At 49.2% G+C, this 17,005-nt stretch overlaps 1 protein-coding gene across 2 annotated transcripts in view; it reads right to left on the bottom strand.

Moving 5' to 3' along the window:
- Positions 1-17,005, bottom strand: part of DOP1B (DOP1 leucine zipper like protein B) — a 133,871-nt gene that overhangs the window by 75,915 nt on the left and 40,951 nt on the right. For both annotated transcript variants that reach the window (XM_047796175.1, XM_047796183.1), the window contains exons 4-10: positions 16,731-16,901; positions 9,266-9,455; positions 7,423-7,521; positions 6,722-6,845; positions 4,212-4,321; positions 3,499-3,613; positions 913-1,033 (exon numbers count right to left, since the gene is read on the bottom strand). In XM_047796175.1, coding sequence (XP_047652131.1) covers positions 913-1,033; positions 3,499-3,613; positions 4,212-4,321; positions 6,722-6,845; positions 7,423-7,521; positions 9,266-9,455; positions 16,731-16,901 — 930 coding nt within the window. The remainder of the gene's footprint in view (positions 1-912; positions 1,034-3,498; positions 3,614-4,211; positions 4,322-6,721; positions 6,846-7,422; positions 7,522-9,265; positions 9,456-16,730; positions 16,902-17,005) is intronic.

Below are 17,005 nucleotides of genomic sequence, written 5' to 3'. Positions count from 1 at the left end.
TTGCCCAGGAACTTCCATATGCTGCAGGTGTGGCAAAAAAGAAGGAAAACAAACAAACAAAAAAAACAAGAGAGAACCTGAAATAAACATTGCAACTCATTTAAAAAAAAAAGGCAACTAAACAGTTACTATAATTCCACCTTAAAAATAAAGGATAGGCAGTGCTGTACATGTGCATTCAAGGTTTGGAAAAATGCAAATGTTTTATGTTTTTCTCTGCAGGGTGGTGGGATTTTTTCTTTTTTTCTTTTTTGGGCCGCACCCATGACATATGGAAGTTCCCAGGCTAGGAGCTGAATCAGAGTTACAGCTGCCAGCCTATACCACAGCCACAGCCACGCCAGATCCGAGCTGCCTCTGTGACCTACACAATAGCTCATGGCAATGCTGGATGGCTGACCCACTGAGCGAGGCCAGGGATCGAACCTGCAACCTCATGGTTCCTAGTCAGATTCATTTCCCCTTGCACCACGATGGGAACCCCACTTTTTTTCTTGATACCTTTAAATACTGGTAGATTCTACCATAAACATGTATTGCTTTCATATTCAGAAAAATAAGAAACTACTTTCATTCTGTGAGAAAAAGACAAACATTAAAACTCATGGCGTTCCCTGGTGGTTCAGTGGGTTAAGGATTCGGTGGCAATGTCACTGCTGTGGTTCTGGTTATGGCTGTGGCTCAGGTTCTATCCCTGACCCTGGAATGGAAGCTGCCCACCAGTGTGGCAAAAAAAAAAAAAAAAAAGGGAAAAGGTGGATTCATGTTGATTGGTTTAAGAGCATGGGTTATCTTAACCAGTGGTCTGATCTGCCACTAATCTCCACTTTCTCCACAACATGTGATAAACTGAGAAAAAAAATCACGGCTTTAGGGAGTGAAAAAGAGTGAAGTTGGAAGCCAAACCCATACCTTATCAGTGAATTTCCACTCTGAGTGTAGCTGAGTTTAAGATCAGAGCCCAGGGCATCTCTGCAGTAAGAATAAAAGGCCCGGATGACTTCGAGAAACAAATTCTCAACAACCTGAGGCCCTGCAATTAAAAAGGAAACGGCCAGAGAAAGATAAACCAATAAATGACATACCCATAAATCAAGAGTAACTCTACATACAGACAATTTGTATAGTTTTAAATGTATAGAAACTTAACTTTAGTTGTGACAATGACACTTTTAGCTGGGCAAAACAAACATCCTTGAAATGAGCCAGCATTCTGTAGAGTGGACGATGTGCTGGCTGTTCTAAGCATTCTGTGACTATAAATTTAATCCTCACAACAGCCCCAGGACTGGGTAATGTTTTGCTCTGATTACAGATAAGGGGACTGAGGCCGAGAGGCAGGGTAACTTGCTCCAGGCGGATTCTGCCAGGCAGAGGCAGGGGGTGAGCTGAGTGTCTTAAGCGAGAATAAACTGTCTGGCCAGAGTAAGGCAATTTTTTCCTATTCTGGATTCCTTTAAGGATGAGCGAGAACAACATGAAAGAAATAACCGCATTCCCGAGAAGCTCAAGATGGCACCAAAGAACTGGACCAGCTGCTGGTTAGGCAGGTGCAAGGCAGCTGGACATGTCTGCTCCACAAACACCAGCCGTCAGGCCTGCTGGGAGGGAGTGATGTCCCACCCATCATTCAGAGGCATGAAAACAGGATGATCCAGAGCACGCAGGAGCTCTGTCAACATGTCTGGGTAAAGGGAGATGCAGATCATCTAATCCCTTCTGCTTCGAAGACAAAAGTCGTGCCAGAACCCCAGGAATATTTTATCTCCAGCCTAAGAGAGCAAGAAGAAATGAAGACGTGGCCAAAGCTTGGAGCCAGAGCACAGATAAAACTATGACTGACCTATGCCTCCTGGTCTATATTATCCATCCACCCCTCTGCCCTTCAAGTGCGTCTTTTCTCAGAAAACTAAATGATCAGGGAGTTCCCTGGTGGCTCAGCACTGTGCTGCTGTGACAAGGATTTCATCCCAGGCCCTGGAACTTCTACATGCAGTGGGCATGGCCAAAAAAGGAAAAAAAAAAAAAACCGACATAACAAATTAGACTGTTATGATGGGGCAGAAGCCCTCCATTCATCCCCTTCCAGAACATAAGACCTGGAGCCCAAGCTGGAGGTAACAGTTTACTTGCTCGGGTCAAGGCCTTGACATAAAACACCCACCTCCCAGGGCGGGCCTTGGAGGCACAAACGCTTCCTGCTTTGACTGTCAGGAGCAGCCAGAGCTCCATGTCATGGCACCTGAGTCCAACTGCATGACCTGAGGGACATCTGGGGGAGAGTCTGCCTGATGCCATCAAGCAAGCAGCAGTGCCTGTAGTCAAACAGACCTGAGTTTTAGTCCTAGCTTCCAGGTGCCCCCTGCCAAATGACTGACCCTTGCTCAGCTCAGTCTCCCCATCAGTAGAAGGTGTATGGTAAGAAAACAGCCCAGGGTTGCTGGAGGTGTGGAAAGATGCAGGAAGATGTATCCTACGGAGATGAAGGCTGTTTCCTTCCCTTTATGGTGTTGGAGGAATGAGATGCTGAGATCTTACAGCAAATGGAAACTGAGCAGTTTCTTTCTTTCCTCTTTTTTTCTTTTTAAGGCTGTACCCTCGAGCACATGGAAGTTCCCGGGCCAGGAGTCGAATCGGAGCTGCAGCTGTGGCCTACACCACAGCCACGGCAACACTGGATCCAAGCTGCACCTGCAACCTGTGCCACAGCTTGTGGAAATGCCAGATCCTTAACCCACAGAGCAAGGCCAGGGGTGGAACCCACATTTTCACAGAGACAACGTTGGGTCCTTAAGCCAACGAGCCTTAATGAGAACTCCAGCGGTTTCTTTTTTAAAGCAAGGCAGAGAAGGTCACTTTTCTCAACTGATGCCTACAGGACTACAGTGTGTAAGGCGACCCTTTTGGAACCAGAGTCTAGTTCAAGCCCCTCTGTTTGACATAAGAAAAGACTGAGCGAGGCCCATCAGGCAGAAGCAGATTTCTTGGGATCATGAGGCAAAATGATGGAGGAAGGCCTATATTCTTGAAAATAAAATCAAAGTGTCTTTGTAGTAGGACATGTGATTGAGGAAATGCTTTCACCAAGTCAGTACTGCATGTGTCCTGCAGGCACAGGTGTAGACAAGCACAAAAGTATTTGCCAAACAAAAACATTTAAGTGGTGCCCAGATAACAGGAACTCAACCACACAGCATGACTAAAGTACCTCAAGATTCTGAAATTCCAAAGAGTAAACTGTATTCTACATAAAGTGTTTTTTTTTTGTTTTTTTTTTTTGTTTTTAAATTGGCTGCACCCACAGCATGTGGAAGTTCTCGGGCCAGGGACTGAACCTGTGCCACTGCAGTGACCCAAGCCACTGCAGAGACAATGCTGGATCCTTAACCTGCTGAGCCACAAGGGAACTCCCTAAATTGTGGCCATCACTGGGTTTTAATTCCCTCAAAACAGGCAGTCTGCCTTTGGCGCGTGATGGTGAAGCACTTCCAACATTACCTATTTCCGGCTTGTCAAGCAGACTGACGAGGATGCGGAAAGGCCTCAGGTACGCGTGGTGGCGTTCCTCCGAGTCGGCATCAGGGAACTTCTGGTGCAGTATCTCAGCCAGACCCTATTTTTTCCAAAGCCACATTATTAGCGTCTTGTATCGAGCAGAGCATGACCTTATTGCTTGGTCTGTTAAACACTCTGGGATAGAGGTGAGAGTGGTCAGGCAGCATGAGACGAGCACTGCCAGCCCTCCACATCGTGGGTCCTGTATCCACAGACCCAACCATCCACAGATCAAAGAAATTCCAGAAAGTTCCCAAGAGCAAAACTTGAACTTGCCACGCCCTGGCAACTTCTTTGATAGCATCTCCCGGTGTCTACCACGACTTACGTAGCATTTACGTTGTATTTGGTGTCTTAAGCAATCTGGAGATGATTTAAGGTGTGTGGGGGGATGTGCGTAGGATACGTGCCAACTTCTCCATGTGACACACGCGAGGGACTTGAGCATCCGGATTTTGGTACCCACAGGGGTAGGGAGTGGGGTGCTAAAACCAACCCTCCGTGGATTCCAAGGGGTGACCGTACATGGCGTTTTCCCAACTGTGTCCCAAGGAACAGGCCCCATGTCTACTTGGAGGTCCCTCAAGGAACCCCATGGAAGAACCATGAACAGCAATGTCCCGATTGGGGTCTACTTTCCAGAAATGCTCCTTTACCTCAACTAAAAGATCCTTGGAATATTTCTCGAAAAAATACAAGGACTGGTCTTCGTAAGAATTTGTGGTTTCAGGTTCTGGCACGATGGTATTTCCTTTAATATCTGAACCTAGAAAAGAACAAGCACCACGGGCTGTGAAGAGATCTATACGTTTAAAGGACACTATCCTAGGAGTTCCCTTTGTGGCTCAGCGATTAATAAATCAGACTAGAAACCATGACATTGCAGGTCAGTGGGTTAAGATTCTGGCGTTGCTGTGAGCTATGGTGTAGGTGGCAGATGTGGTTTGGATCCCGAGTTGCTGTGGCTCTGGTGTAGGCCAGCAGCTACAGCTCCAATTCGACCCCTAGCCTGGGAACCTCCATACGCCGCAGGTGCGGCCCTAGAAAAGACAAAAAAAAAGACCAAAAAAAAAGTACACCATCCTAGTGTGCAAAGGTCTTGAGCTCCGACATTTTAAAAAATAAAATCCTTCTGATAGAAAACCAAGATCAGATCTGGCAAAATCAAGGCGTGTCGTCTTCTGACGATGGTGTGCCAGGGATCAGACAGGCAGAATTCCGGCTCAATGGGCATCAGCTCAACTTATCCCAAGAATTCTTCCTGTCTCTGGCAAGTAGGAGTATAAGGATCTAACGGAATGTGTATCATTTCTAAAAACCAGCGCTTACCTGTACAGCACTATGTGAAATCAAGGTATTCTCATCAACATGCCTTCACTCTGAACCGTGGGTGAGTCTCTAAGGGCCTCAGGGCAAAGAATAGCATCTTTCTAAGTGAGCGCCTGGACTCCTGGGCTCATGGCTAAGCAAGTCAGAGCTGGCACTGAACTTGGGTCCTGGGTCCTCTCTATACACAGCAAGCTGAGCCCCACTGGGAGGGAGTCATGCATTGAACAGAATCATCCTTGTAGCAAAAACGCTTAGGGAACCTGTAAATATCCTTCTGGAAAACCTTCAGGAGTTCTCTCGTGGCACAGTTGCTGCCGCGTGGGTTCGTGGGTTCGATCCCTGGCCTAAGAACTTCCGCATGCTGTGGGCCTGGTTGGGGAAAAAAAAAAAAGAAATCCTGCAAAAGCTTCCATGCTATGCCTTCTGAAAGGTTTATAACTAGGGGAAGAAAGGGTTAAGAGGACTTTCTGACGTTGGTAAGGGAAGATCTGTATGCTGAGGGTTTAAGAAAAAAGCTGAGAAGCGGAGGGTTTTTAGGGCAGTGGAAATACTGTGTGTGACACTAGCATCGCCTAAACCCACGGAATGCACATCAAGTGTGAACTCCGATTTAAATGGGGGGCTGAGGGTGACGACACGTCAGTGTAGGTTCATCAATTGTAAGAAATGTGCCCCTCCGTGGGGGGTGCTGATGATGGGGTTGAGAGCAGACAGGAACTATCTGTACTTTCCTCTCAGTGTCACTGTGAACCTAAAACTGCTCTAACGAAGATAAAATCTTCAAAAAAAAAAAAAAAAAAAAGCTATGGAGTCCTTTCACAACTGCTCTGTACACCACCCTCTCTTGAATATGGGCATTTATAAAATTCAGAAAGTGCTACCCTTTAAGCTCTGGGATTTCCTGGGTTCTGTCCCTGTGAAGCCTCCCACTCAACAGTCCACCGCTCTTCCTGCAGGGTTGCAGGCTGTCCACGAGAACACACGCTATAGAAACGTGAAACAGCGTTCTCATGTCTCCCAAAGGCATCCAAATCTCTCCCCAAATGTGTCAATGCCACAAAGCTCCCATCTAGAAAAGAACCTTCTCCCACACATATTCCACGTTTGTGGGTTTTCTCAAACACACTCTCATTCCATGAAAATTTTTTTTTTTTCTTTTTACACCCACACCTGTGGCATATGGAAGTTCTTGGGCTAAGGTTGAATGGGAGCTGCAGCTGCCGGCCTATGCCACAAGCCACGCAGGATCCAAGCTGCACCTGCAACCTACACCATAGCTCACAGCAACACCAGATCCAAGCTGCACCTATAACCTATGCCACAGCTTGTGGCCACACTGGATCTTTAACCCAGTGAGTTGGGCCAGAGGATTGAACCTGCATCCTCACGCACGCGGTGTCGAGTTTTTAACCTGCTAAGCCACAACGGGAACGCCGCATGAAATGTCTCCACAGCAATAAACATCTGCTTGATTATGGCTTAACTGCCATTATTTTGTAGTATTTCAAGCTTCTTAAAAATGGAATCCAGTCAGTCTTAAAAATCCCATGTTCTTTCTTTTTTCCCCTCATTCTTGAAAGTTTGATTGAAGTACATAGTTGATTTACCTCCCTGTTTTTTTTTTGTGCAATGGCTGCAAATGAACCAGAGCTGTGGTGCAGGTGGCAGCTGACCGAACGCCCATTCAGTCAGCGGGGCATCTTTCCACACTCTCGGATTCGGAAATGGTTCACCAAGATTGCGACTTATCCAAAAAAAAAAAAAAATCAGCCCTCAAAGGTTTCAAGGTAACTCTGACCGAGCTAACCACCACGCTCCCCACTGGTTAACTCCGCACCTAGTAACCACGCGTAGAGCCTTCTGTTCAGAGACATGTCTCTTCTCAGGAGGGTCTGGGTGGCGGCCGAGAGGATGTGCACAATGTCGGATCTGAGCAGGGGAATGGCTCTCTCTTCGGAATCCTGCGAGGACAGAGAAAATGCTACGGTAAGAAGATGCCAGGGGCACATCGCTGGCTTTCTGACACATGGCCCTTCCAGTTCACGAAGATTAATATTATTTTAAATTAAAAACAATTTTTTTTTGGCTTTCTAGGGCCACACCAATGGCATATGGAGGTTCCCAAGTGAGAGGTCTAATTGGAGCTGTAGCCACCAGCCTGAGCCGCAGCAACGCCAGATCTGAGTCACATCTGTGACCTACACCACAGCTCATGGCAATGCCGCGTCCTTAACCCACCGAGGGGCTAGGGATTGAACCCGAAACCTCATGGTTATTAGTTGGATTTGTTTCTGTTGCACCACCCCGGGAATCCCCGTCGAAGCTTTATCTTAAAGAGGTGGTTCTCAAAAGGGGTTGGTTCTTCACTTGCTGCCCACGGGAAGAGGCGATGGAATCTTTGCTATGGAAACACCACCCTCAGAAACAAACGAGGACCCTTTGCGGGCGGCTCTTCCTCAAGACAAGACCACTCAGATCTATGCCGCCTACCCCTCATCCTTGGGAAAGGCAAGCGACTCGCCTGGGAGAAAGGCTTACCAGGCAGGTATAAAATGGGAAGAAGAAGAGGGCAATCTCCAGATTATTTCTCTGTACCAGCACGTTTGAGTCCAACAGAGATGCACATAAGGACTTAACCTGTAAGTGACAAAACGTCGTGAAGATTTCATGCCCAAGGCATCGACCATCATTTGTAGGCTATTCTTTATAGTTGTAACAATGAAAATAACATTTCCTGGGAATCTTGAAACCACTGTGTTAAATCTTGGGAAACAGAACAGTAAGGTATAAATATGGGAAACTTGGTCCAGGTGCTAGCTGGCCGTGAGACATCAGGCAGATGGCCAGCTGCAGACCTCAATTGTTCCGTCTGAGAGATGGAGGGCTGTGGACCAGATGCTCGAGTTCGAAGACTCAAACTTTGGGATCTCAGAAAGGAATGTCCTGAGGTTCCAATAGGAACTTTCAGCTACACGGAAACTCCAGAGACATTCCATCAAATGGATTCCCAACCAATTCAATTCATATTTTGAGTGTCTTTTCTGAGTACAGATAGATGCAATCCAGCCACATAACAGCTTACAGCCATAAGACAAATGCTAACAAAAAGCTGTGAGAATTCAGAAGAGGAGAGGGTGCTATCTTTCACGTGGGGAGAAGAATGAAGCTTTGTGGGCAAGCTGAGCTTAAAGACAGGAAGGAGACGCTGAGAGGCGGGAGAAGAAGGGACGGGCAGGAGTGCAGGATGAGCGACCGGCTGGAGCAAAGTCAGGCTCACAGCCGTGCCAGGCCAGGATGGACAGCCAGCTCTTGGAAGGTGGAGGCCCTGAAGGGGTGAGGAAAGGCCTCTGGTGGGCTGGGAGCAGACTGTCAGGACACCACTGAAGATGGACTTTATCTGCAGGCAACAGGAAGCCAGGTATAGTTCAAACACAGCATGCACCTGAGCAAAGCTATTCTTTAGCAAAACATATCTCTTAGCAACCAAAAAAGGACTGGCTGGAGAGAGGGAGAAATGGGGAGAAACAAGTTAGAAAATTACACAATGTCCAGGAGCAAGACCTAAGGAACCGAAGCGGGACAGTGAAACGGAAATACAGACCAGGTGGTCCAGACAGGGAGGACGGGAACTTATGTGTGAGGGTATCCTGTGTCCGAAGCATTGTATGATGACCTTTCATCACTCTTTTCCTCAGAGAGCCCCATGAGGGAGATCTGTCATTCCCACTTTGCAAAGAGGAATGGACTCAGGGGGGAAGGACTTGCTCCCAAATTAATGATGAATTCAGTTTTGAACATTTTAAGGTCAAAGCGTGGGTCCACCACTAGGTGGTGATAGATGACTGCAGGCCATTAAACAAGTGGTGAATTTGTGGAGAAGGGACAAAAGTCTGGAAAGTTACCATTTCTCAAGGTCATGAGAAGGCAGGTCAGTGGCAGGGAAGGGGGCCTGGAGGATGGAGCCCAAAGAGCCCCAAAAGCCTAGGCGTGAAGCAGCCAGAAGAGAGGATGGTAAGGTCAGGGCTGGACAGAAGCTGGAGGAGGACCAAGCCTACTCTGTGCATGGTGGCTGGTGTGCCACGGGGCAGGGGTAAGACAAGGCTGGAACTGGACAGCTGCCCCGAGAGGCACTCCAGAGCCTGCCCGTGGTGCAGAAGTTGTGGGGTCCTCCAGAAAGGCTCTCCTTAGGCATGAACAACGCTCATCAGAATATACAATTCACGATGCGTATGTCAGAGAGAAACCAACATGCCATTCCAGGATGCAGAGAGGCCACCTCCTCATCTGTCCCATCTCCATCTCCTGCTACCCAGCCCCCCCATGGGGAAACCAGCCCGCCCGCCCTGTTTCCCCCACCCCCCGCCAGGAGCAGGGCACCCACCGTGAGCTGGTAGTCGGTCCCCAGCATGTACTTCTGCTCCTTGCCAGGCGAGCCCCTGATGATGTGACCCACCACAAAGAGTGAGGCTGGCAGGCGGATGGCCGGACTTGCCAGGACGCTCCCCCACAGGGCGGCGTAAAACACCTCCTTGCCGACCACCAGGGACAGCCTCAGGAGCAGCGTGTCCGTTCTGGAGAAGAGAGGTCACAGAATTGGGGCTGTGTCTCAGTGCATTGCTCACTCCCCAGCTGTGGAGACACCTCCAACTTTCTGTTTTGAGCTGCTGCCATCTCTAACCCTTCCGCGTTTGTCCACCTGCTGGCTGCCACTGAAACTGAATTTGCTAAAACAAACATGTCACTGAAAGGTGCAGCTTCTTGGCCAAGAGGCAGCGTCTGACCGGTCGTGTCACCCACCCTGGCATGGAGCTCCATCTCAGCCCCTGGCTTTGCTCTGGATGCCACGGGACTCTCAGGGGGCGGTTCCACTGCTCAAAGGGGTGAGCAGATCAGCCACATTGCATGAAAGCATGAGGAGGAGTCCTGTTGTGGCTCAGAGCATCAAGAACCCGATGCTGCCTCTGTGAGGATACGGGTTCGATCCCTGCCCTTGCCCAGTGGGTTAAGGATTCGGTGTTGCCATGAGCTGTGGTGTAGGTTACAGATGCGGTTCAGATCCCATGTTGCTGTGACTGGTATAGACTGGTAGCTGCAGCTCTGATTTAACCCTTAGCCTGGGAATTTCCACATGCCTCAGGTGAGGCCATAAAAAATTTTAAAAAACCTTTTTTTTTTTAATAAGCATGAGGAGTCATTATTGTGCTGCGGGGTGGGGGAGGCAAGAAAAAGGCTGATGGGACTGTTTGTAGATGTAAACAATGATAAAGACACCCCCTACCTGAGCACAGCCAAAAATGTGCCAAGTGATGCTGGACTTCAGAAACGGGGGGGACAACACCCACCTGGGCCGCCCACTCCCTCACACATTCCCTACGGCCCGGAGTGCTGGGCCCTGTCACTCTCACTCTGCCCACTGCGCCTCCCAGCACAGGCTCCCACTCCGCATTTATTCATCCCTTTCTTTTTTGTCTTTTTGCCTTTTCTAGGGCCGCTCCTGCGGCATATGGAGGTTTCCAGGCTAAGGGTCGAATCGGAGCTGTAGCCGCCGGCCTACACCAGAGCCACAGGAACACAGGATCCAAGCCAAGTCTTCGACCTACATCACAGCTCACGACAACGCCGGATCCTTAACCCACTGAGGGAGGCCAGGGATCGAGCCCACAACCTCATGGTTCCTAGTCGGATTTGTTAACCACTGTGCCACGACGGGAACTCCATCGTCCCTTACCTTTACCTACGTCTCCCGCTTCCCACAGCATAGCACCAGCAACTTGCCAGACGTTCTCTAAGAGAAGCAGTGTTATGAGTGGGTCCTGGCTTGGTTTTCCACGGACAGTGACCGAGGCCTGGACCTTCTCTGCTCAGGGAGCACCTGCAGCTGACTGGGGAACCTTCTCCCCAACCATGAAAACAAAGCTCGCAGGCCAGGTGATAACACCTGTCAATATGACAGTAGAGGCAAACTCCCAGAGGAGGATTTCACTTAATGAGTGATCTGACTCAAAACGTGAAGTAATTCCACTTTTCACATGCTCCTTATTTGCAAAGACAACAGGGAAAAAAAAAAAAAAAAAAAGACAGGAGGACAAGCCCAGTGTAATGCAGGGGTTTCTAGTCAGCTCTCTGGTGTCCACATCTGATGGATGCTTCCTGGACGTGGTGCCTGGGACGAGTCTCACCTCTGTGCATATCCATTTTCAGTTACGGGAGGGAGAAGAGATGAAGATGTTGTAAGATGACCTGAGAGGCTCTGAGTAAAAACCTAGCACAGGCAAAGAGGGTGCGCTCGGGCCACAGGGGCCACCGTCACCACCAGGTCTGCTCAGCTGCCTGACGCCTCTCAGTGCCTGGACCAGCAACTGACACACAGCTGGCGCTCGAAAAAGCTGTCAGATGAATGCCACTCTTTCCCTTTTATTATACCAAGTTGTCTTCAGTTTACTTTTCTTTTCTTTCGGCTTTTTTTTAGGGCCACACCCATGGCATATGGAGGTTCCCAAGCTAGGGGTCGAATCAGAGCTATTGCTGCTGGCCTACGGCCGAAGGACCACAGCAATGCCAGATCCAAGCTGTGTCTGCGACCTACACCACAGCTCATGGCAACACCAGATCTTTAACCCACTGAGAGAGGCCAGGGATCGAACCTGAAACCTCATGGTTCCTAGTCGGATTCGTCCCCGTTATGCCACAACGGGAACACCCTTACTTTTCAATATTATTTCACTGTATACTAAAACATTTCATATAAAAAGTGTCTACTACCTTTGGATATTATAAAAGAATTTCATTCTCTTTAAACCTAGTGTGTATCTTTTTGACTCATAAAATATTTGTAGCAGATGACATGGTGTATCATCTCTTCAGGAAAAAAAAAAAAAAAATGAAGAAGCATGAAAGAGCCAAAGGTTTAGGAGGAGGACATGGGATGGCTTAGTGGCTACAGGTATCAATCGGTCTTCTACGGAGGCTGAGCAAACAAATAGAGCTTGTCTCTGCCCAACTCTCAAAACCACCAGAGCTCCTGATTTGGGGCAAAAGTACCATTTAGCAGCTGTGGCTACAGTCAATCGAGCAGCTGGGTCACTGGGCCCTCTGGGCAGACAGGATGGTCCTGAGCCAGGCAGAGATTTTTAATGTAGGAGGCCCCGGAGTGCTCCTCTCTCCCCAGGATCCCTACCACAGGAGACCAACGCTCAGCTAAAGCCCACTGCAAACACTACAATGCACTCACCGGTTTCACACACCCCCTTGCTTACAATGGTATCTTGCCAAAGTACGTTCCATGGAACACTGGCCACGTGAACTGTCCCACAGTGGACAGGTTCCCCTGCCAGAGAGCCTGGGGAATGCCACCTGTGCTAGCGCTCTTCAATATTCTGAGAACACTGGCTACTTTTCCTTATTGAAGAAACAGAGATCTTAGAGGTCCCCCTGTGGCCCCAATAGGATGGGCATCGTCTCTGGAGCACTGGGACGCAGGTTCAATCCCCAGCTGGGTGCAGCGGGTTAAGGATTTGGCATCGCTGCAGCTGTGGCTTAGGTCACAACTGTGGCTCAGATCTGATCCCTGGCTCTGGACCTCCATACGCCTCAGGGAGGCAAAAAAAAAAAAAAAAAAAAAGGGTCTCTATATAAATATAAAAAGCCCCATTTTCTTCTAAAAAACTGACAGATGTTAACAATTGAAATGATGCTACAGTTCAAAAAATGCCAATTAGGCTGGTCTTTGCTATGGAGGGCGAAGTAGAAGCAGGATGACTGGGGATAAAAGCTAAGTAATTTTCTACCACAAAAGAGTTACATCATCTCAGTTGTGAAATTCCAAAATAAGTTTGCACAGTTTAGTGCCCAGAACTGACTTTTCTATCTGAAACCAAAGACCAACAGAACAAAACAACACACACACCACTCCCACCCCCTGCTCGCCTGTCCTTTCTCAGCCACTCTGGCTGCTGCTCTCCTGCGCCCCCTGCAAACACAAGCTCCTTCCAACCACACAAGCCCCTCTTCTCTACTCAACTGACAGCAAGGGAGTGACACGGGCACGGTGAAGCCCCTAGCATCTCATGACCCTGGCCGTGTGGCCACTTGCCCCACGGATGGCCATGGAAAGCAGAGCTGTCACAAGCCAGAACAGCCTGTGTGTGACCATCTAAACAAGCGGGACAGTGACAACAGCGTCCTAAACCGCCATACTCAGATACATGCCAAATAAGGGGTGGAAAATTCTAGAACCAGCAGAGCTCATCATCATGGTGTCTAGAATCAACCAAAAGAATGGTCAATAACCACAATTAACCTCTAAATGTTTCTATATTTTTTTTTTTCCTTTTTAGTTGGACACCTGTTAGCACATGAAGTTCCCAGGCTAGGAATTAAATCGCAGCTGCAGCTGCTGACCTACACCACAGCCACGGCAACTTGGATCCAAGCCACGTCTGCAACCTACATCACAGCTCATGGCAATGCTGGATCCTTAACCCACTGAGTGAGGCCAGCGATCAAACCTGCGTCCTCGTGGATACTAGACTGGTTCATGACTGCTGAGTCACGATGGGAACTCCATTTATTTTAAACATTGTTAGCAAAAATTTAAAATATATATTTAATAACTTTAATTTTTTAAATCAGGGTTTCTCAGCCTTTACCCTGTTGACACCTGGGCTGGATCCTTTGTCATGGGGATAATTGTGTATGTGGTAGGATGTTCAGCTGCACCCCTTGCCTCTGCTCACTAGATGTCAGTAGCACCCTCTCCACCCCAGTTGTAACAGCCAAAAATGTGCCCAGATATTGCCAAAGGCCCTCCCTGGGTGACAAAAATCACCCCAGGTGGAGAACCACTGATTTAAAGGGAAGTCGTCGGTGAGCTGGTTTTTGCCCGCTTACCAACCACCAAAAACATTCACTTCCCTGTCTCCCCCGAGCCGATCCCGTTTTCTTGGTAGAGCAAAGCACAGCAGGCTCTGCAGCCACTTGGGCACTTAAAAAAAAAAAATTCTGGCCGGGGATGATCTGCAGATATCAAAGGGTTATTAGAAAGTCAGAGTAAATACTGAGTCCTAATACTGGCCAAAACTTGCATCCCTTCTGGTTCTCCAGCAAGCACAGACCAGGGACTGTCCCCGCCCCCACGAAACCCGTGAGTCAGCCGCCCTCACGGGCCCCAAACTCCCTGAGCATTTTCCACCCACGTGGACATCACGACCCCCACCCCTGGACCCTCCCTTCCCCCAGATCTGCTGCGGGTGGGGGTGTCTGACTCAATCCCTGAGCATTTTGGGGAAGAAGGCATTGTCTGAAACGGACGTGGATCTGTGCAGGCACCTCCCTCGCGTGCGCCTCCCACCCCTGAGAGCTCAGACTACACAACCCTCGACCAGTCTCCACCCTCGGAAAGCTGGTCACTAATCCCTCTGAGAGCTGCACCCCCCCCCACCCCCCCGGCTGGGTTTTCTGTCGCAGCTGCAGCCACTCAGTGATTCACGTGGCTTGGCTCCACTTGGGGTTCCCTGTCAAGAAATCACAACGTCAGGAGAAAACACCCGGGGGTTAAGCAGCTTCAGCAACTGTTCAAATGAGCACTCACTGATCAACTGAGAGAACACACAAAAACCCCTCAACGGCTGACACGCTTCGAGGTGATTCACACTTACAGACTAAACAACAACAAAACTGCAATACATTTTGGGAGCTGGTGTGTTCATTCAGCTTCAGATCATGGGGAAAAATGTGTTTATACACACACATCAGTGAGGAAAATGAATGGGCCAGAATGTCTGGAAAGAGCCTGGGACCAGGAGTCAAGAGACAGAGGCTGCTAATGTCCCTCTGGCTGACCCCTATGTGACCTTGACTGTGTCTTAGTCCCCAGTCTTGCCCAGTGCATCCCAGTGACTCAGCGTATCACTGAGGGGTGATACACCTATCACTGCTGGGAAGTGGAGAGCTTCTAGCTGCTCTGTGTGAGAGCCTGAGGTGGTCCAGGCACACATCAAAACCCAGTCCAGAGGCGTGACTCGAATTACCCTTGGCCATCAGGGACAATCCCAAAAACCGTTCTGATTATTCAGCTTCCTTGAGGGGCGTGTTGGATTGATTCCTTAATTCCACTCCACACCCCAAACACCCACCCGTCACGGCCAATGCAACAGGTAAAGGTGGTGTGGCTGGGCCTCTGGCAGCACCTTGTGTCATCAAATGGAAACTTTTGCAAGCACAAAGGTTTCCAAACCTCCCCAACAGGCTGAATGTGGAGTCTGAAACAGGCCCTATGAGTGGAGGTTAATCACTGCGGCATCACTCAGAATAGTTAATACACTGGAAGTGAGTCCTTACATTTCTTTTTAGGGCTGCCCCTGAGGCATAAGGAAGTTTCCCAGGTGAGGGGTCGAATCAGAGTTGCAGCTGCTGGTCTATGCCACAGCCCCAAGGGATCTAAGTGGCATCTGCCACCTATGCTGCAGCTCGTGACAATGCTGAATCCTTAATTTACTGAGTGAGGCCAGGGATCCAACCCGCATCCTGACACCATGTCCAGTTCTTAACCCGCTGAGCCACAACGGGAACTTAGAGTTCTCACATTTCCTTTTTTTTTTTTTTTTTTTTGTCCTTTTGCCTTTTCTAGGGCCGATCCTGCGGCATATGGAGGTTCCCAGACCAGGGGTCTAATTGGAGCTGTAGCTGCCAGCCTATGCCAGAACCACAGCAACGTGAGAAATGAGCTGCTCTGCAACCTACACCACAGTTAACGGCAATGCCAGATCCGTAACCCACTGAGCAAGACCAGGGATCGAACCCACAACCTCATGGTTCCTAGTCAGATTCCTTAACCACTGAGCCACGACAGGAACTCCCCGAGTTCTCACATTTCAATTTTCCAGAAACACAGAACAGTCCGTATACTCAACAGTCCAAATGGATATATACTTTTCCCCACTCCTAAGCGGTGACCAAAACAAACAAGCACCACTGCGTGAACTTTTATGCATGTGTGTCGACAACTTCTACTGGTACTGCTGAAACTTGTCAAGCTGTCTGCTGCTGTCACATCTTGAGCCCTGCCTGGCAATGAAACTGGGCCTTGCTTTTATATCTGGAAGCAGCTTCAAACAATGGAAAGAATGAGGGCCTCAGACACTGACACACGGGGGTGGAAGGGTGGAGTCCCATCTCTGCCACCCACTGACTGTGCGTCTGGGAAACTTTCTTACCTTCTGACTTTCACGTGGAAGTGGAGGCACATCCCAGGAGCACCCAGTATTTTAGTCAGGCTGAGACCACCAGAGAAATATAAGACATCAACCTGACTTCTGCACCTGCCCTGCACATCTTTCTCCATCTCTGTTTTTTTTTTTTTTTTTGGCCACGCTGACAACATGTGGAAACTCCCAGGCCAGGGACTGAACCTGCACCACAGCAGCGACCTGAGCGGCTGTAGTGGCAACACCAGACCCTTAACCTCCTGTGCCACCAGGAACTCCTTTCCCTGTTTCTTATAAAGCAGTGAAATAAAACATAAGCCCACGGAGTTCCTGTTGTGGCTCAATGGTAATGAACCCAACAAGTATCCCTAAGGATATAGGATTGATTACTGAGCAAAGCCAATATTTGAACCTACAGTGGGTGAAGCCTGCAGCATTGCCGTGAGCTGTGGTATAGGTCACAGATGTGGCTCGGATCCGGTGTTGCTGTGGCTGTGGTGTAGGGCAGCAGCTGCAGCTCCAATTTAACTGCAAGCCTGGGAACTTCCATATGCCGTGGGTGCACCCTTAAAAAAAGGAAAAACAAAAACAACAAAAACACAAGATTGGATGGCATGGCTGTGAGCCCTGGACGTGACCCACCTGTCGTAGATCTCCGAGCCCTCCTCGAGGCCGGGCAGCAGGCCAACGATGAAGGCCTGGAGGCTGGGCAGGAGCAGCTTCTGCAGCGGGAGAAAGTACTTCTCGTACAGGCCGAGCAGGACGGGCCTCACCGACATGGCTGCGTGTGCCAGGAGAGGGAACAACCCGCAGCTTGGGGACAGAAAAGGGGAGAGGAGGGATGATGAGAAGCCTGTGACGATGCTCGGCCGGCCGGCCACCCACACTGGTGATGGCGATGCCCGCTTGTCACGAGA

Source organism: Phacochoerus africanus, chromosome 1, assembly GCF_016906955.1.
Source record: "Phacochoerus africanus isolate WHEZ1 chromosome 1, ROS_Pafr_v1, whole genome shotgun sequence".
Lineage (NCBI taxonomy): Eukaryota > Metazoa > Chordata > Mammalia > Artiodactyla > Suidae > Phacochoerus > Phacochoerus africanus.
Note: the sequence above shows the minus strand (reverse complement) of the source record. Positions and strands in the feature narration are given on the sequence as shown.